This window comes from Pithys albifrons, chromosome 3 (assembly GCF_047495875.1).
Source record: "Pithys albifrons albifrons isolate INPA30051 chromosome 3, PitAlb_v1, whole genome shotgun sequence".
In the NCBI taxonomy this organism is placed as follows: domain Eukaryota; kingdom Metazoa; phylum Chordata; class Aves; order Passeriformes; family Thamnophilidae; genus Pithys; species Pithys albifrons.
In genome coordinates this window covers 90196421-90218257 of record NC_092460.1, presented here as the reverse complement: position 1 = coordinate 90218257, position 21837 = coordinate 90196421, and the positions used below count along the sequence as shown (strand labels likewise).

At 37.1% G+C, this 21837-nt stretch overlaps 1 protein-coding gene across 10 annotated transcripts in view; it reads left to right on the top strand.

Moving 5' to 3' along the window:
* The window catches only part of MAGI2 (membrane associated guanylate kinase, WW and PDZ domain containing 2), a 729608-nt gene that overhangs the window by 636215 nt on the left and 71556 nt on the right, over positions 1-21837 (top strand). For 7 of the 10 annotated variants that reach the window (XM_071552707.1, XM_071552703.1, XM_071552709.1 and 4 more), the window contains 3 exons: positions 3389-3420; positions 7801-7990; positions 18335-18373. In XM_071552707.1, coding sequence (XP_071408808.1) covers positions 3389-3420; positions 7801-7990; positions 18335-18373 — 261 coding nt within the window. The remainder of the gene's footprint in view (positions 1-3388; positions 3421-7800; positions 7991-18334; positions 18374-21837) is intronic. The other 3 variants (XM_071552708.1, XM_071552706.1, XM_071552704.1) reach the window with 2 other exon arrangements.

Below are 21837 nucleotides of genomic sequence, written 5' to 3'. Positions count from 1 at the left end.
TATGGGTGAGCCGAAAGCCACTCATGGTAAGAACAGGCTGCGTGAAGTATTTATAGGTGGATCTAAGTTGACTCTTTTTTTTTTTTTGTTATTTCACATTTTAGAAGTGTATGTGGGTATGGAGGTGAGGGGTGTTTATATGTATAGAATATTCTCAGATTCTTGGGTTTTTATAGAACATATCCTAAGTTGGACAGTAGGAGTTTCAGAGTTTGGGCAGGGAGAAGTAGATATCTGGAAGTGGGATGAAGTTGCAAGACCTTATCCAGTGTATGTGCCTAGTTAGATGTGACTTGGTTTGAAGGTTGAGCAGTATTAGTGCTGTATTAATACTCAACAGAAGTTAAAAGCTGCACTCTGTGAAGAAGGAGTTTCAGCCCTGTTGATGCATCAGTATCAGTGTATGAACCAATGCCAATCTGCTGACAGCTGCCTCTCTGGTGGGATCCACTGTCTCTGCTGGGGAATGCTCCCAGCATGTGAGGAGCACCACAAAGTCAAATGTACATGGGGTGTTGTGAAGTGAGGGCAAACTGAGTGAAAGCCCACTGCTTCTCTTTGCCAGCTGTAGATGTGGCTGCAGAAGGCCAACCCTGTTGAGTATGCACTGAATACACATTACTAAGATATATTCTTCGGGTGAGATTTGAAGCCTCAGTTTTCTACCTGTAGAGGATTTGGTGCCATACTTACACAGAGCACTGTTTAAAAGTGAAAGAAGGGAGCATGCAGTCTACACAGGAAAGTGCATTTTGTTTTTATGCCTCTTCATGAGAAGTTTCTGTTTCACTTACAATGTGCTACATATGCTTTATACACTTGAATTCTTGAATTTGCAGCAGTGGTTACATGTGTTTAAACACCAGTGATAATTCTGGATGTTTGGAGCACAGTTAACCATAATCAGCCTCATATTAAATCATTGATAATGTCATATATTTGGTAAAAGTCAGTTTTGTTTACATTGGGAAAAAGGATGTTTATTTCAGCTGAGAATGCAGATCTTACATGAATCAACATTAAAATCACCAAGAGATACATAAAAGATATAATGCATAGTTTGCTATATGGAACTAGGCCTTTATCTGTTTAGCCTAAAACCTGGTCTTTGTCAGAGCTGAGAGACCATCTCATTTTGCATGAGGTCTAGGTGTAACAGCTGAACTTAAATCGGAAAAATGGATTTTAATATTAGTTCCAAGGTTTGCTACCTTTAGAGATTTTTGCTTCTGTAACATGCTTTTGTACATATGTGGATCTCCAATATTTTCTTTAAATCTTTCTTTGGATATTTTACTTCTCTGGCATCCTATATATGTTAGTTTCCTTAACATAATTTCATGCCATGTGAATAAATATTGCTTTTTTTTTGTTTTGAGTGTAGATGTTGTCATTTGTGTGTTGCAGTCTATGCCCATAACCTCCAAGCTAAATTTAAGCCCATGGTCTCCTTGTTTGGGGGAATAATTGTATTCTTTTAAATTGAGGAGTTTCTTTAAAAGAAATCTTCACTTCATGTATATGTCATTATTTGATTTATAAATACTTACTATATTTTTAATTAATAGTAAAATTTCTCTGCTAACTCCAGCATAACTTATTTTTAGGGGGAGGCAGTAAATAAATAGGTAAAAAGGTAAAAATAAATAGGTAAAAAGTGACTTTCAGGGAGTAATTTTTGCTGACAAGAAATTACAGGTGGTGCACCAGCACCAGTGGGTAAAGAGTGTTACCTCTACCAATATTTTCTTAACAAGAAATCAGTAAGTTGATTAGAGGAAGTTTCAAGTCTAATCTTTAGCACTGAGAGGAAAAGTATATTTTAGATTTCACTCTTACTAGCTGCACAGAAACATAGCAGGTTATATAAAGGTAGCCATCTGCCATCCAGTAAGTTATTAAATAAGTTTCTGCTACCGAAAGTGATGTACAAGGTCTATCAAGGATGGCTGTTACCTCAGCTTGAATTTGCAGATGGAAAGTCGTCTGTCTTGTTGGTAATATAGTGGGGTTTATCTGAGCACTGTAAAGTCAGTAAAAAGAAACCTTTCCAGGATTACTTTTTCCAATATACTTTTTCTTTTAAAAAAAGCACTATCAGCTTACACATCAGCATTACTGAACAGCCAGAGCTTCACTACAAATGGCTCAGGTGCTTTTACCCTGCAAAATATTTCAGTCAAAATGAATTGGGTATCATGGCAGAAAAAATTACCTCATTATCACAGAATTCTAGGAATCTTAAATACAAATAAAATTCCTGTTGTGATTTGTCTGTAGAAAGATATTTTCTTAGTGCTTCTCATGATTTTCATTTTCTTTCTAGGCTCACCTTAGAAAAATAAATAGTAAAGTCAGTACTACTCTTGCAGCTGGATTCATTTTTGAATGAAAGTGCAGCCTTCCTAATAGATATCTCAGTTTAAGTCCCATCTCTGTTTCTGACAAAACAAATGCATTCTTTGTTATTAGTTTTTAGTCTTACCTATAAAGGTCCACAGAATCGCTTTTTTTTAACCTGCTATTAAACTGAGCTTTTTAATGAAAGCTATGCTGAAAGCTGGTATTTTAAAAATGTGACCCAATAGCCTTTGAAATGCTTCTTTTTATTTAATACTTTGTAAGGTTTTTAACATTGTGCTACATAAGATAAGAACAGTGTTTACAATGAATGTTTCAAATTATCCCCTTTTATAAAAGAGATATGCAGAGCTTTAAGAATTTATAAGCTACAGTAGATAAAATTCATGAGGAAGCAAGTTGTCAGTCAGTCAATAACTAAGGAAAAGGAGACAAATACTTGTGTAAAAGAGCTATCCATGTCTGGCACTTGCTAACTATGACCAAAAACCAGGACAGTATCAAAACAAGCAATCCTCGCAAGACTTGGCCACCTTATCTAGACTGATGAAACAATTTTTTTCTCCAGGCTTTTCTTCTAAAAAAATCTCTTGTATTATTAGGTTTTGTTGATGGGATGTTCTGAATGCTTCTTCCTAAAGGTGCAACTGCATTTGACACATCAATACCAGGTCATTTGGTGTCTTATCCAATGTCCAGCAAGACATTTGGAAGTCCTTTTGCTTAGTTCTTTTAATTTCAACCTAATCCCATGCTGTTTGTAAAGTATGGCAATGATCTCAATAGCTCCACTTGCATATATATATATATATGTATGTGTGTGTATATATATATATGTATATTTCTATGTATTTTTTCTTAGAAATTATCCCTCGTGTTTTGTGTTTTCACTCCTTGTGTGTAGAGATTTTCCATATCTATCAATATTATCTGCGGACCTGAATGAGTATGGGAGCATAGACACCACTTAGCCTCCACTCTTTATGCATTAGAAAAAGCTGCTAACATTATTTTTTGTTTATTTCAGGTTTCTTTTCTCCATGGAAAACTCCAAAGCCTGTAAGTTCCCTCTCAAAATTATACACATTGAGTTCATAAGATGTCAGTCATTCAAAGCAAATTTCTGTGGGCTTTCCTCTAACCCTCCTGTTCCCAGCTCATGAGACGCCCCTCAGCAGTGCCCCAGCTGTAGGTGACACAGCGCCAGGGGTGGCCTCACTGGTAAGCTCTGGAGGTCTGTTCGCTGGGAATCTGCCAGCAGTGCTCTGGAGCAAGGAACATCTCAATGTTAACATGTGTGTCAAGAACCAGAAATGCAGTGGCTTAAAAATAAGGGTCTGGAAGAGAAGGCTGCAGAAGGCCCCAGAAATGAGGCCAGTTGAGTCTTCTAGTTGCCAAATTGTTTGAAATTACCAGGATGCACTTTTTCTGCTTTGCAAGTGGCTGTGGTTTAACATCCCCAAAGTGATTGTTATTCCTTCCTTCATGGTAGATCTAGAGCTGCAAATAGTCACACTTAAGTGAGAGCTTGGACTAGATAACTTACTGAGGTGCCTTCTAATTAACTTTTCTGTGTTACTATGATTTTGACATTAAAACCCTATTTCTACTATAAGACTGTAAGAAATTATTGTTTTTATTCAGTTGACACCACATTATGTAATTTTCAACGTTATGACAACATTCACATATAAAAACAAATGTTAGGCTACTATTTTTGGTTGTCTGATTTATTTTATCACTGAGGCATTTTGGTGGTGTTTCTTTTTTTTAATTTGGATTTTTTATTGAGACTTTATAGACCTTAAAGCAGTGCTTAACTCTCATAAGAGGTGTGTAGAGGGAAACAGAGCCCTAAGTGTGCCTGAAAGCTTCTAAGAGCAATAGGAATAACAAAGCAAAGTCTTTTAAAGGACTTACTTATTGAGAGGCAGGCAGGTGAAGTATGTTGAATCCAAACAACTTTGTATACTCTCATATGAGATCATGTCATGCTTAATTATACCAAAATAGTTTCTGTAGCCTGTCAAGTACAAGGAGCACTTAATTAATCAGCTGGTGCAACCAGACTGTTTGAGCTTGTGGTGTTTCTGATGTGAAAGTCTAGGGGATGTGTGCAATACACTGAAATAAGTATTGCCTAAGTTTCTGTATTCATCTGTGTAGCAGCACATTTGAGAAAGTAAATGAGACTATTGAGGCCTAGCTTGTTCTTACCATTTTAAGATTCCTGCCTCTCTGGGGCATTCAACTTTTAATCTCAGGTAAAAAGTGATGAAATAGAGAACTTGGAGCTTACTTGGTAAAGATCTACTTTCAAAAACCTCCTATTTTCCATATTTAGCTTCTTTATGCACACATCAAATCTATAAATACCAGCATATTGTTGATGGTTGTCTACACGGTTTTGTTACATAAACAGTGTAGTAGTTCATGCTCAAGTAGAACTTGCCAATAATCAGAATGTAGAGAATCGCCCCAAGAGGTGCTGTTTTTCAAGCACTGATCTGGTGAACCCAGGGATCACAGAATAACAAACACTGTTCTGTGCAGATGCCATGCTTGAATGCAAGCTAAGTGTTCACAGCTACTCTATTTTGGGGTACTCTCAGCAAGAGATTTTACAAATGATTAACCAAGTTAAGGTAGAGTGCATTCCTCTGTCTGTCAGACATAAATTTCTAGTGTCCGAGACATGAAGATAAGATTGAAGCCAAGTGCCTCTCAGCACTGAGTGTCTGCAGACAGTCTGAAGCAGTAAGCCCAGCAGAGGAGGGTTAGAAAGCCTTCCCAGCACCACAGCACAGCCCTGTAGCTGTGGAACAGTGAAGGAAAACAGAGTAACCTGGCCTGACAGGTATTTCCTCTGGTTCCTGTGTGTAGTCTGTATATTATATATCATATATAATATGATTAATGCAAAACTACCATGAGCAATGTCACCAAACCATCACCCTAACTTTGATTTAATACCCGGCACTAAATGCCATGCTTATTCTCTTCCAAGAGTTCCTTCTTCTGTGAGTTGGCATTATGATAACTCATATTACGGAACACTGTGTGACTGTTTAACTAGTTGATACGGGTTTGGGAAATATAATTCCCCTTCTGTTTATCTAGTTATGTAGATGATTATTTTATCACTATTACCAGCAAAGAAGAATGTTTTGCTCACTTTTTAACTTCACACTTGAAGATTTAGAGCTAACCAGCAAGCAAGAATTAGATATAAAGCATCCAGTAGGGTTTTGCCAGTTGGTCTCATTTCCTGTCCTTTCTCCACAGAAAAGTTTGCTCATCAAAGATAATTATATTTTCTTTTCTCTTTTTAAATCTTTCTTTAAATATTTTAATTTTAGCCAGTTTCACATTTTGAAAGAGGTAAGCGATCTATTTCCCCAGCACTGTCCAGGAAATTAGGAAACTTCCACTTCTGTATAGACAGGGCGCCACAGGTCTTTCAGCTTCATAGTGATAAGATAGATAGTTTGGTTTCACTGACTTGTATTCATTTATAAGATTCCTCAGTGAAAGTAAAACCTAAACATATTTGTCCAGTAATTTCCTTGGTCATAAGGAACTTGAATTGAGCCCAGTTCTCGTTTCCTGTTTAGACATAGGGGTCATAATTGGATTTGTCACTGTACTGCACAAGATCTACATACCTGTAGTGCCTCTTATATCACATCCTAGTTGCCATCTTTTGTATCTCACTGAAAATAAATGCATCTTCCTTGAACAACAGTGGCAAGTATTGAATACAGTATTCCATGTCTTCATCATTAGTATTTAACAAACTAATACGTTCCTTTCTCAACCTAAATATCACACCCAACAGATACTAGTGAATGAGAGTCCTCCTGCCATTGACTGAGATACCTGCATATTTCTTTTCTTCATTGTTCTGAATGAACCAGCCCTATTCACTGCTGAAACTCTTGATAGAAGTACAGCTTGAATTATAACATTTCTCTGTGAAAGCTGAGGTCCTCAACAACTTGAAATGGCCAATATCCACAATCTCTTTATTCTTAAATATGAAACTAAGAAGGTCAGATCCCCTGGGATGTGCAGCATTATAGTCAGTCAGCATGTTCACCAGGAGGACTCTAAAACATCTGTAGTCCACACATAGTTGGTGTGGAAAAAACCTGGTTCTGTTAATCATCAGAACAGAGAGCAAAGCCTTCCTGCTGAGGCAAACAGCTTCTGAAACCAAGGAGCTAAAGACAAATGATAATCACAGGATTTGTAGACCAAGCTTGCTGTAAACCTGCAGTAAGGCTCTGATTATACAACAATAGAAGTCGGTGGAATTTACAGTTTGTTTCCAAGAGGCAATTTTTGTGTGAATAACATTGTTGGGTTACAGTGAGAACACACTGTTCTGGAGGCTTTACCACCCTTGTCCTCAGGAGGAGGGAAATACTCATTTCCTGGGATAAAAATTTGTGTTTTGTGTTTTGTTTAACTTAGCCTCTTCAAATAAATTTCCTAATGCAATGTAATTAGTAGCCAGCTTCTTCAAAAAGAAAGTTGCAGATCTTCAAGCCTTCTTTTGCACAACTTATCCTATCTCCAAGCTTGATGTACTTGTGAGACTGTTACAGACCATCTTGGAAAAAGCATGGATTGAGGTGTCTTTCATGCACAGACAATATGCTGTTGTGTACTTTTTCCCTGTAAATAATCTAGAGAGTTAAAACCCTTATCCTGTGCTTGGACACTTGGTTGGATAATGCCAATTTAGTTTTTGATAGAAGAAAGGAAGAGTAAGAAATTAAAATGTCTCTATCAAACTAATGCTGTCTTTTCTCTCACCGTGTTCTGTATTTTAGCTTTGAAACTAAGTGCTCAAATGCCTGCTATAATAATTTTCTCTTTGGCTTTGATTTTCTTTTTGTTTTGTTTTGGGATTTTTTAATCTTCAGTTGAGGCTATAAATTCTGCTCCCAGTTCCAGTAATCTGCTTCCCCTGGGCAGCTGGTTATTGTCATGCATTCCCAAGAGACACAGCATCAAGATCATTCACTTGCTGCCCAGTCTGGCCTTTCTTTCTTAAGCACTACTTTCAATTCTGTATTTTGATGAATCTGATAAATTGTATCTTCACAAACCCACATATTCCACCGTTAGCAGAATAATTTCCAGTAGCTCAGCACATTCTGTGTGAGGCATTCCACATGCTTCAGAATCGTATCTGAGAATGATCACATCTTCCTATGAGCAACAAATTAATAAGTAAATATAACCAGGTGAACCCATAACACCAAGTCATTTTATAAACATCACAATGCTCACCTTTCATTTCAAAAGGCAGAAAATGGGTTTGCTAATTTTAAAAAACACACCTTCAACAGAAATCACCATCTTTGATGTCATTGTGAGTCACGGTTTTTGCAAAATGTCACCTTTATTCTCTGTGTGTTTTTATTGCAGATGATGGAACGATGGGAAAATCAAGGCAGCCCTCAAACAAGTGTGTCTGCTCCAGCTATGCCACAGAATATTCCCTATCCTCCCGCTCTTCACAGGAGTTCATTTCCTGATTCAACAGAGGCCTTTGATCCACGGAAACCTGACCCATATGAGCTGTATGAGAAATCAAGAGCTATTTATGAAAGTAGGCGTAAGTGAAAGTCCTGCTGACCGTTTAGTATTTTAAGCTTTTGCCTGTGAATATGTCACTGTTGATGTAATTTTCTGTAATTATCTTTTGTAATTTAAGGAAAGAAGCTATAAACGCAGTAAACAGAGGCCTTTATAAATGATTCAAAAATTCCACACTTATGTATTTTCCTGGATCCTGCCTAGATTCTGAGGTTTGACTTTCATAGGTTTTCTTCTTATATTTTTGCTCTCCACATTTTGACTGTGAGATCCTTAGTGAAGCACAGCATATGTGCCACCACATTCTACTGTGCTATTTTTCTTCATAGTTAAACCAATAGGAAGAAGTGAATTTATCAATGAAAAAACAGTTTCACTTACTTTCACTTCAAGGTGAAGTTTACTAAGGAAATTTCAACTGTATTTGTTTTTAAAATAATATCTTTGGCAAGTTTTCACGTTGTCCTTGGTAGTTAGAAAGTAACTCATTTCACCAAGTACTGTTTGAAGAGCTATACTAAGCAGTACTGAGCCATAAATATTTCCATCATGATTTAATTTGTCATGCTTTTAGAGAATATATTACATTTATTTCACAACAAGGGTATTTGCTCCTTTCATAGAGAACATTTTATCTAAAAATATTTCTCTAAATTGTTTGGAGCTTTTGTACTTACTTTTTAAGATCAGTTCTTAAGAAGAGTTTATTTTTTACTGAAAGCTTTTTCATCATAGTCATTACTTGCACATGCCACCTTTCAATTAATTTTCTTAATTACTTGAGCCTGTAGATCAAATTATACTATAAATTACACATAAAATATTGCAACTGATCCAGACTAGCCATTAATATTAGTTGAACCCAGCGGCCTGGAATGTACAAACTTCTCCAGCATGCAAAGGGATAGTCTGAAGGAAATACATTGTTGTCCCCAACACTGGGTTGATGCCCTTCTTACTTGTCTTGGCTTTTATACATTAGTTACAGCATCAGCATCTCCTCTTTGATTTTGGTGTTTCCAGTCCCAGCAGAATGGAGATGCTGGAGGAACACCACAGTTCATTTTACATCAACTCTAAGTGAACTCGAATCTTGCTGCTAAATTGCAACTCATATTCAGTTCTTTGCCACTGTGGCCGGTGCCACCATCTTCTGCCTCTCTGGTCCTATTAGGGATTCTCACCCTAAAATTCACTTTCCATGGTCCAAACTGGTTTTGGTTGGTTAGTTTTTGTTTGGTTTTTTTGGTTTTTGGGAGGTTTGTGGGTTTTTATTTTATGATTAAGTGCCTGAAAATAATTTCCCAAATTTATATCTAGGTACTTAAATAAATTGCTGACTTTTTTGAGGAATACCAAGTATCTTATCCTCCCAAAATATGGGTTTGAGAACTTACTTTAGAGCCCTATAAAAAGAATTTAATCTTCAATTATAATCTGTTAGGCATAGGAATTAAGCTTTCCAGCGTATGAAACACCATGTGGTCCACGCTGGCTGGTATTTTAATATATTAAATATTGTTTACTAATGCAGTATCTTCCTCTGCTCCAGATGTTAGTATTGATTGGACAGGATTCTCAAGGCAATGTACAAACAGAGGCTATAATTTTAGAAATCTTAAAACTCTTTGAAGTATGTATCAGGTTACTGTGTGGAGTGGGTCAGATAGGCTTGGAAGAAGTAGGAGTAGCTATGAAAAAAGTTTTGAAGTTTTCAGACATCTCTCATCTTTCACTTTCTCTTGTGGATTAAGTGCTAGAGTAAAAACTAAATAAAAATATTTGCCTGAGCTGAAATGCTATTGCCCAAAGTGCAAGGGTTTTATTTATGATAAAGGGAAAAGAAACCAATCCATAGTTAACAAGGGGGTTATCTAGTTCAGTACCTCTGCCCAAAATGCACTTGGTTTCATATGCTGCTTTAAGAAAAGGAAAACCCTTGGCAAATAACCACTTCCCATATGGATAATTCCTGGAGGTGAAGTAGTTCAGCAAAAACCTGTACTTTCCATTCAACAGAATCAGAATCATCTTCTGTTGTTACAGTTATCAAGCCAAGAGTGCAGACTGGAAAACAAGCGCATTGAAAGTCAAACTGCATTGAAACAAATCTCTGTAAGACAATGAAGAAGTTATAAATGCCACATGTAGAGATAAGATACATATTTATACAGCATCTTCTTTCATCTTGATCCCCAATATGAGGAGTTCTATATTAACAGAATTGCCTAAGTGTTAATGAAAACAAATAAGCTCAATCCATGTTTGCCCTCCATAAACCATGGGAGTACAGATCTGATGTCAGCTACAAAGATTGGCGTACCCTCCAGAAGATTATATATTGCACCACAAGATATATTATACCAATCAATAAAATAACTAAGTGCTTTATTATTCATGGGTCCCTTCTATGAGTTTTCTGAGCACTTCTTTGACCAATATGAACTCTAATCTTTTACTAGTATAATCTACTGTGTTCAAGAGCATATGCTACACCACAGGAAGAGCTTCTGACTGGTAGGTTGGAGTTATGCTAAAGCCTGTGTTTCAACTGTATAATTGCATTTCAGTTCTTTCCAAGAGGCAGCTGGAAATTGTATATGAGTCTTTTTAAACCAGCTACTAAAAAAAATTTAAAAAAACAAGGAGGTGAAGGATGGAAAGCAAGACTGCAGTGACCACTCTTCCCAGATTTCCAGCCGTGTCCCATCTTCCAGCTAATCTTGAAAATTTAAACTTGTTCTCTTACTACAGCATGAATTTGTTTGTTCTTTGGCATTTTCTCAAAGTGTTGATTCCACAGTTCCCAACCAGTTTTTGTCTGCAATCATTCATATCCCTTAGTCATAAGTAGCTGCCTCCAAAGACCTCTTTTCTCCCTGACATTTTTCTTTCATGAATGCCATAAGCACACACCTTCACAAATTCAATTTGTCAAGCCTTTGATTGCTTTTATTCTCTACATAGTGTTACTGTTTCCTGAAGAAAGAAACAACAGGAAGGAAATCCATTACTGTGTCAAGTAATTGTCATGTAATTTGAGTATGCAGGAGGGAGAGTTTCAAGACAATACAGTTTACACCATATGGCAGTGTCAGGTTGGTTGTCCTTGGTAAGGGCATACCCTAAAAGTGCAAAGGAAAAGTTCAGCTGCTTCATTTTTATGCATTTCTTTTCTCAAAAGAAGTTTGTCTTATCTCCTGACACGACCTTCTTTTCATCTTCGTCTTCTAAAAATAGGGCAAAGAAGTGAACAATCATGACCTGGAAAATTCAAAAAGAAAGACAGAGTGCTAGATTTTTGTTTCTCTCACAGTGAGTCTCTGTTACTAAACAGTTCATTTTTGTCCTGCTATAGCTCTGAATTTCTGCAGATCCTTTTATTAGAGGGTCTCCCTGCAGTCAGCAGCCACCAGGACCTCATCAAAGCCTCCTGCTCCCCAGTCAGGGAGCTGAGCAAGTTGTGCATCACAGTGGAGTTGTGTGAGGAGCACAAGCGACATGACTCAAAGCAGAGCAGCAGCCTGATTCACAAGGCTTTGCTCCAGCTCATCCCTACCTAATGATTGCAAGAAAGAGGCTTCGAGCATGACGTTTCAATGAAAAAGGATGATTTTCATTAGAGGAAATATGAAAAACCTGCAAAACCCTGTGTGGTAGGGAGATTCAGTTTTTAATGGCCACATATGAATTACAAAGAACTACTGCTCCTGCATGGCAAAGTTTTATAGAGACAATCAGATGATGCATTAGTGCAAAACCAGAGTGCAACTCTATTTTGTAAAATTGTTTGTTACGAGTTAGCTGTTACCTCTCAGCTCTTGTCTCTTAGCTGTCATCTGCCTCTGTTGTCACCCATGAACTGTGCTCAAAGCTTCAAGCAGCCAAAAAAAGAGCTTAAAGTGTTTCCAAGGATTGAGGAAGATTACCACATCATCCAAAACAACTGCTGAAAAGCAAAAGAAGGGAAATTGTTTTCCGCTTTCTTTCCCGTTTCTCTCTTTCTCTGTTTTTTTTTCTTTTGTTTTATTGCTTTGCTTTTTTTACTCTCTTCCCCCCTTCCCTCTTATTTCTTCTTCATGGTGAAGAGAACCTAGCCAAGTTTCTGCTGATGTTGTTTTGCTAAACTCAGAAACAGAGGAGAAAACCTGCTCAAATAACTGGATATTTTTTCCTTTTTTCCATCCAGCTTTTAATTCTAGGCAAATCCTTTAACTCCTTTTTCCTTAAGAAAATTAACAGATTGTAAGTGACAGTGTGATTCTGCTGATAACCATGGACTTAGGTACAGAAACGAGAAAATGGAACATCAGGCCAGGAATTTCCTATTAATGAAAAAAGTTATGACTTGATATGCAGCAGTTGTGACTGGAGCTCCATAGTTATCATTGGAAGAACTCATTCTCCTGAATTTTACATTTTTGCCTTTAGAAATTCTCCTTATCCTCTCTTATTTTTTATAGTGAACTCTGTTTATTGTAAATTCACAGTTTCTAACAAGCTTTGTTCAGAGGTCCCTGTAGGCAGACATTAGTCAAACAGGAGACACAAAGCTGTTGGGAATCATAATGACATAATATTTCTCTAGTTATAAAATGTATAAAAGAAATTTAGTTTTCTATTCCTCTATGGAAAGCAGTAAAATAAAACATTTTTTACAGTGCTTAGGTTACATTTGTCCTTCAGTTAGGGTGATAGCCACGACTGGTGATGTGACACAGAAATGCCAGTAGGAAGAATGACAAACCAGTGATAAGCTCTCATTAAAAGTGAAATCTGAACAACTACAGTTTCACCTTTAACTGGAAGCACAAAGGTTTCTTTCTTCAAAATCTCCCATGTTATTTTCTCCTCTGACCACAGTATTGTGAATTTCCCAAGTCCCTTTCAAATCTATCAGCTGTTTTATGCACTGTAACTTTTTTTGCTGCCAGAGATTTAGACAAGTTGGAGAAGAACCAAAAAGCAAAATTCACCAACATCTGTGAAATATGTAAATAGCAAATATATTGTCATAATTAGCTTCCATAAAATAAGGTGTTTTCTTAATGCAGATTTATAAATACCTTTCTCTAAGGATTAGAGATGAGCATTTCAGTTCATAGCCATGGGCTACCTTTCCTCCTTTCCTCTGGAGTATCACTGCAGGTATTCAGCACAGGTATGAGTTAAGGTAGGAAAGCTTTGTCAGACAGCATTATACTGACTCACAATGTGTAACTTTGGAAATACAAGTCTTGCAGAAAATACTAAGGCAATCAGTGTTTTCTTAAATTTGATAATCATGGAACATTAAAAAAAAATTAGGTGTCAAGAACTGAATGCTTTATCACCTGAGGGGTTCTGTGGTGAGTCTACAGCTCAGTAGAATTTTTTTGCCAGTGCTTGTTGGCTGAAGAGCTCCACAGTTGCATGCTTAAAAACAGAAGGAAGTTTTTCCCGCAATTGCTTCTACAATTTTTTTCAGACAGTATTTTCCTGACCAAAAAAAATTTGGTTCTAAAATTTTTCCAATTTTTGCTCATTTCTAGTCTAAAAAATTCACATTTTGTTTATGATGCTTTAAAATATATGTATACATCTGTGTGCAGATGTATATATATGTTGAACTAAGATAACATTGAATACATGGTATTCTGAAGTATTATATACAGGAGCATTTTGTATGGGTAAAGGGTTTTGAACTATAAATTAGAAAATCATGTTCTACATTCAAATCTTCCTTGAGCTCAGTTTGCCATATCTTTCAATATTTCTATTCACTACTTAGTGCCCTTTTTGTCAGTAAATCATGCCTGCCTTCATTTAGTAAATAAAAGGATTGGGAAATTGCTAATTAAGAGGTATTATCATCAAACTACTCCTTGATGGAGAGTATGAGCAACTGAGTTATAAGAAGGTAATTTCTCAAAGCAATTACCAAACAGCCCAAGCTGGTGTTTTCATTGCATCTCTGGCTACTCAAAGCCTAGAGAAGGTCTAAGAACTTAGATCACTAAATTAATGTAATCCTTCCTTTTTAATAAGAGATGATACATAATAACGAGAGGAAATTTAGCAGACCAATGTTGAATAGTTTTGTATCGTTGATCACTTCAGAAAGAGTTACTCACCATGACAAAATGGATTTGTTGCTTACAAGAACTGACAGTAAAACCAAAAGCATTTTCAAATGGAATTATGAGTATATCATCATCACAGTACCATGGATGTAAAATGATTTTGATTGCTGGGTTGCAAAGTAGGTCCCAAATGACCTCTGCTAATATGAAGTGTCAGTTTTACAGCTGATGGCAGTATTAAAGATGCAGTATTCCTTTCTCTTGAAAAATTTACACTTTACTAAAAGGTATACAATAGATTTTGATCTGCAAAGTGGCAGCCTGTACTTATGGAGTCAAAGTGATAATTGAAGCAAACTGACTTGCAGACATTGGGGGTTGGCCACAGGTGCATGAGCTGAAGGGGTTCTGCACTGCTGTGTGCCGTGTCAAACTGCTGCCTGCACTGCTGAAAGGGCACTGCATGTGATCACAGGCACTCTTCTCGTTTGTGAAACTCCTAATTGTCTAAAGCATGGCTAGTACTGAGATGCTGAAATGTTCCAGTGCTAGTTTTGTTCCATGTGTTTAGCATTCAACAAAGTCTGATTCAGAAAATAACAGAGTGTGGAAAATAAATATTATCATACGTACCTTTCATCAGCATAATTCTCCCTCCAAAGAAAACCAAAGGCTCCACTAGTGCAAATAAGAATATCCTTTTGTCATGTTGTGGGTGAATTGTGCTCCTAGGGCTTTAGCTTGACAGCAAAGAAACCTGCTATTTTCACAACTGATTTCATTTAAATCAGAATTATGTCCCAGGTCCTATCTGTTGCTTACCTGTTTTCACAAATATTTTGCAGTTTTCAGTTTAAAAACTGTGAGTGTAATTTGTTTTAGACTAGTCATGAAGGCAGATGTGCAAGCTTTTTACTGTTCTATCTTCTCATAACAAAACTAATCATGGCTTTGCCTTTGTCTGATGTGTAGGAAATAGTAGAATGGTTATCATAGAATAGTTTGGGTTGGAAGGGACCTTAATGATCATCTACTTCCAGCCCCCAGATCTTGATGTATAGCAAGATTCTTCAAAATGCACAACTGCATCCTCATCCTCCAGAGCCCATAGAGTTGTCCCCATGATGGTGATTTATAATTCCTGTTTCAGTTATATACAAGTAGTAATACAGAAGACTTCTTAGTTTTTCTTTCCCAATTCTTGATTCAAGGACAGGTGAGCTGAACTAAAAAAGTTAAATCAGCAAATTTACCAAGGGTTTTATTATTCAAACTCTACTTTGTAATTATTTCATTCCTGTTTCACATGAAAGTCTACAACTACTCATTGCAATGCAACTGCAGAAGTTCAGCCAAAAAGGCTTCATGTGGAGAATATAGAAATGTGATGTCATCATTTTAGAACTTTCTGCACTTTGGATGCCTGTTCATGGTGGCAGCGTTGGGTTGTCTCATCTCTTGTCCTGAGCTCTCCAAAATTGCCTTCTGCTGCCTCATTTCCTATGAGGTGGAAGCAGGGCGTTTAGAGTGTTAATAAAAAATTTGATTAAAAGTTTAGAAAATGTCAAGATTAATTTAGTAATAAGTAAATGGAAAGTTTCAAATTGTCTTATGTAAAGGTAAGTTTCCGATAAAAATTAATTCAGAGATTCTTATAAAACAAAGCTTGCTGGAGTCATTCAGTATCCTGCTGAAATTACTGGTTCGATCAGTTTGTTCTTAGTTGATGAAAGACACCGGGATGTGCATGAATTGTGTACATCCTGCTTGGCTGAGGAGCAAGCCCACCTGTCCTTCCTCTTCACTTGGAAGTTGCTTTTCTGTACAGCTTTGAGCCCAGAATGTGTGAGTTTTGAAAAACACTAGTTATCTCTCTGCATTTGACATGGGGAGACCTTGCTAATTCAGTCCCTTCTTGCATGTTAAACGTTCTACACAGATCTTTCCTCTTTTGAAGTTTTCTACTTGTTGGTAACAATTTGTTTGTCACGAGTCCAGCTCGTTAGAGTTTATACTCTGTTTTTCAGTGTCAGTGACATAATCACAATTATCCTGTACTGCTCAGAGACCCGTACTGCTGCCAGCAGATTCTTCCTAAAATGAACATTACATTGCTATGGTTCCCAAAACCACAAGTCTGCACTTAAGTTTACCTTTCTGGTGATCATACATTTAAAAATTTTCAGTCTTGATTCAGCATTTTCAGCATTGTACAGTTCCATGGTTTTTGCATGTGAATTCCTAAACTGCAATGAAAACACATGCTAGATGCTGAATGCTTGATTATAAGATGATAATCAATGCCTTGAGACTCTACATGAAGTTCTGCAAGGCAAAGGAACAAAAGCCATATGAGAAAATACCTCATTGACAGTCACTTTTGCTTGATCACAAACAATAGTTCCCAAAAAAAGACTCTGCTAACTTATTTAAAATAGAAGACTGTCTGTCTTAACAGAGCAAGTCGGCCTCTAATTTGTCATGGTGGTGTTTGCTGCTTGAGGCCAGTTCTGGAGGATATTGGGGCAACTGCAAGCAGAAATGGAAACACAGAATGACCCAATCTCACAACAGCTCCAAAGAGCAATTCTAGCTGAGTGACCAAGAGAAAAAGCTTGTGTTTTTTCAAACCTAAAAGCTTATTGAGACTATCAAGATGAAATTACTTTCTATACATTAAAATCATTCTGTATCTTTTAAGAATTCTGTTAAAATCTTGAAAGGTTGTGAGTCGAAAAATCATTTCTCCAAGTTTGCAGTGGAGCAGCATCAGTTTCAAAGTTTATGTTTTCAGGAATTGTGCTGGTGGAATATTTTCCATGTAGATAGCACCTCTTACTACAAGGGTCCCAAATCACTGTACAAAATCTGAAGGAATTATCACCTTTAACCATCAAAATAAAGACATTTAGCCACCTATAAACTAAAACAGCATAGCCCACATGACACAACTCAACACAGAGGGGGAACACTAATGCAACAGAAACACCAAACCCAAAGGGATATTCCCATCCAGTGAACCTGAATTTGAACAGCTCACAGCTATTTGTATAAATATTTTTATCAAAAGAGTCATAAGACATTCAGTGGCTTCCATCTCCATATCTGGGAAAATGTCTTCACTCTAGAGTAACTTGTTGAATATTGTCTCAAGAGAGCTGTGAGTTACTCAGCTCTGCCTGACAGCCCAGGCTGCCCTGGAGAGGCAGTCCACCTGAAGGCAGGGAGCTTTAGTCCAAACTCTTTCAAAGTGGCACGCAGCTTCCCACAGAGAGGAAATACTGTCTTGATCTCTCACCACATCCACAGATTTCCAGAAGGTTTAGCCAAAATTTCTGGCCTGCAGTACATTCTCTGGCATCCTTCTGCCTGAACTACCCACTTACAGTATTCCACACCTGTCCTCCTTCTCTCTCAGGAAGATAATATATACTCAAAGGTTGCATCTGTGTCCTACAAATGCTGATCTGAAAGACCTTACCCTGTTTATACCATGAAAAAATGCATGGTATGATATTCTGGTTTAGAGTCACATGAATGTGTTAGTGTTTTATTTGCCCTTTTGTTGTGGGTAGGCCACCTCTAGCTTGGAATATTTTGCAATTCACTCTGGATACTGCTAAGATAATAAAACATAAATTCTTATTCAGAATATTTCAAAACCACCAAAGAAGCTTGACTGAATTCAGGCATGGACTCGTTCCAGATTGCTCTAATGTGAGCTAAATAGTTTTATATGAAAACAAAACAGTTGTTTGCTGCGTTTCATCTAGTAACTTAGAAACTACCTGCATGAAAAATGTGTCAAAAGGATTTCCCTGCATATGCCTTCATGTGCAATCAGTTGTTATTAGCAATATACATCCCTCTAGCAAATTCTTGCTCTTCTTGATGATAAAAGACATTTGGCAATTGTGTTGTATAAGGGCAGTGGTCAAGTCATCTAAACACAGACATTAGACCTTTCTCTTTTATTGCTGAATTTGAATAAGCACAAACATTGTCACTAATTTTCACAGTTTAAAACACACTAACAACTTCATCAGAACCTATTATTTTAAAGAAATATTACCATCTTACCATCTATCTCACTTTGCTTAGAAATGGCAGGGAGGTCTTCTTCTAGCAGGAATATGTACAGGTACCACCTAGAAAGTGAGGAAGGAGGGGAGGAGAAAAAAATTGCAAGACAAAGTAGAAATTGCACTTTAGTAATTCAAAACACAGCAAAGAAATTGATGCTGCATCTTTAAATAACTGAGAAATGTATTTCATCTTTGATTCCCCATTTTCCTATTCAGAACAAGTGCTGCCCAGGACTGGTTTTCGAGCGGATTCCTCTGGCAAGTATTCTTCAGCCTTTGTTGTTCTGTAAATTAGTTGTCCTTCATTTTATGTTTTACTTATTCTTCTTTCTTTAACCATTTCTCCAGATAATGGCCAGTCATGACTGCCCAGTCACCATTTTATTTTGTATGATCCTTGTGGGGTTATAGAATGGTTACTCTAAATCTTTTTGTAATGGATTTGCATTTTGAGAAAGGAAAAACATTTTTTTCCCTCAGCCAGTTTTTTATATGTTTTACTGTGTTTTATGTGTACTTCCATACATTGGTGTTCAATGTTTAGCATAAAAATGTATCTATAACTCATGCCCAAATCTAAGCTTAAGCAATGCATTTGTAAAATTGAATTTAATTCTATCTACATTCTCTCACCAGTTCCTTGTTCTCATACATATATTTTGGGCTGTAAAAGGGTAAAAGCAAATCTTTCAAAATTGGGGTATTTTGGGGGAATCAACACAGGTCTTGTAAAACAGCAATGGACTTCTTTAAAAACCAGCAACATTTGATTTTCCAATGTGATCATATTCAATGAACAGTTAAAACAAGCATCCCATACAAAAAAAAAATCAATCCTTTTTTCTTTTTTTCCCTTGATGGTTTTCATGCTGACGTCTTTATTTGACAGCTTTTCTCCTCTATAAATGTCAAGAGGAAATATGTATGTTTTTTAAAAAGATACTCCCATTGCAGACCAGCAGACTCATGTTTGTTTTCAAGCTTTTCACGCCTTTCAAGAGCACCTGAAACTCAGATGAAGTTACTGTAGTTTTGTGTCAAGCACAATTCACAATTTATAATGATTTATATGAAACAAAAATTTTCACCATCTTCAGCAAAGGAGTCCTAATTAGTTTTTCTTTTTAGCAGGTAAGTTGAGTATACTCACAAAAACTGTAAAATTATCACAACAAAGCTCTTCATCTTTGCTTTAATTGCAATATAGAAGAGACTTAATAAAAATAATTCCATTTCAACCTTTACAGCAGCATCCCAAACACCAGATTATCACTGTAAAATCACAAAGCACTTGTTCAACTTGACTCACACAGAAATCAATCACCTTCAGGGATGTATTCTCTCAACATTTAAGAAACAATTGCATGTATGCTTATCAGTGTGTAATTCACCCAGCTATTCAGGTGAAGAGAGGACAGAATGCTAAGCTGAGAGTTGATAACCACACCTTCACCTGTGAGATCTCACTGTTGTTCAGTAACAATCTATTCTGGTATCATTACATTTAAAGTCAATTCCCCATCGTCCACAAAGCACAAAGCAGAATTTCCCCCTGCTCTTCCCCAACCTCACTGTGCAGCATGATCAGATCACAGCTTGTCCAATACCCTTCTCACATTCATGGAGAAGCCAGCTGATTTTATAACCTAGCAAAGTGAATTGGCATGGGTTTTTTTCCTTCTAGGCCAAATAATCAGTTAAGAAAGTTTCTCTTTACACAAAAAGAGAGAAACTAAATGCTGTAACTATGAAAAAAGAGAATGGAGTTACCAGCAGGCAAAGCTGAAGTCCTTTTTCTGACATAAACATGTAGAAAGTAAGGAAGAGGCACCATTGTCATTCTGTCACAGGATACCCCTTTTATATGATCAAAAATATTGACTTTAGGGGGAAACTCCTTTCAGTGAAACTAGTAGGAGACAGGACATTAAGGCATATTAAGTCGACTAAAGGATAAACAAACTGTGTAAAAGATTGTGTTTATTCAGTATTGGCTTGACTCCTATGTCTGAAAACCTATTAATTTCTTCCTACTTGACATGAGGCACTAGGTGCTAGTCTAGGTTAGCAAGAAAAACAAAGACACATTTTCCATGATGAAGTTCTATTAACCAACAGTTTGCAGTATATTGCAAGGCACAGGAGCATCATTTTTCTCTAAGCATGGGTAATTTTCTCTGTATGATCAACTGAAAATCTGCTCCAGCAAGAAAACCCAAAATTTAGTCTTTCTAACTATCCTTTGTGAGGGAAAAAAGGTACCAGACTCCTAAAAAGCAAGCACAGAAGAAATACCAATAAAAGGTAACCATTGACATAGTACTTGTTCAATGCATATTTAGGAATATTGACAGTGCTGCCACAGTTGGGGCTTGTGGTAAATCTACCAAGCATGAGCTCCTGTAGGAAAAGCACATAGCAAACAGCTTACCTGTCTTTCAGAATCAAGAAAAAAGGCATCTCAGAAGTAGCAGAGCTTTAGAACATATTTTCACTTAGAGATTAACTGCCAATATGGAGATAAACTACAAACCATGCACAAAGAGTTTAGAAAAAGCTGGTTGCTCAGACTAATCTAGTAACTGATTTTTTACACCAAACAAGTGATACTTTTTTAATCAACCTATACTTCAACTAGAAATTTTACAAAATGCCAAATACAGATGAAACACTTCTATGTTAGCATGGAGAAGACAGTGTTTAGCATTAAGTATACACAGCAATGGCTAGAAAGCAGATAAGCAATTCTACTAAAAGAGCAGTTTCTGGACTGAAAGGCTAATATTACTGGAGAGCCTTGCATTAAATCTTCTGGCTTATTTTGATTAATCAACTAAGCACAATGATCAAGGGCATAAATCAGGTCCACTTTCAGAGATGTAACCTCAGGAATCTATGGTGTAGCTGTCTCCAGACCAGTGGAGTCATATCATACCATACCAAGCATGAAAGCTGAAATAACCAGCAACAGCAGTGGAGGAAACTGTCTTGTGTCCTAGTCAGTCCCTGGAGATACTGCAAAAAAGTGAGTAAAATCATGGGATGCAATCCATCAGTGAAAACTCTGAATGAGGCAGGTGACCTGGTGGCAAAGGTCACAAACAAGCTCAGGCATCAGTGCCTTCTTTGCCTGTGCCTTTACTGGTAAGGTCTGTGTGCTGGTTGCTTGCAGAGTGTGCAATAACAGGAGGCTGCACTAGATGACCCAGCGATCCTTTCCAGTCCCATGTTTTGTTTCCATAGTGGGGCAGAAAAGAACATTACTTTTTTAAAGCAGTTTTCAGTGGCCTAATAAAAGTTGGCAGTGAATGGGCTCCATAGATTCCCAGCTCTTCAGGAAGGAGGGCTTTCCTGAGCAAGTGTGTGGCACAGTCAGTTAATCTGAAGGCTTCTGAACGGTGTAAGGGGTTGTAGAAAAGTATGCCCATATACAGCATTTTTTAGCTAAACCTTTTCCTGGTCAACCTGGCTTATCTATTCCATAATAAATAGGTAGAACAGCCTCTCTTAAAAGAAATAGCACCTCTTACTTTGGAGCATGGTGGTGGATCAGCATTGTCCATGTATTTGTTTGAAGGACATTTTCATCAGTATTCTTCACACCCTGACATTCTTATACTTTCTTAATATATTTCCACCTGTGCATATTCCTTTACATATGTGCAAATAAAGGTAGTGCTCAGTTTGTGACAGACTGCTGGAAACAGTGCCTTAGAGTG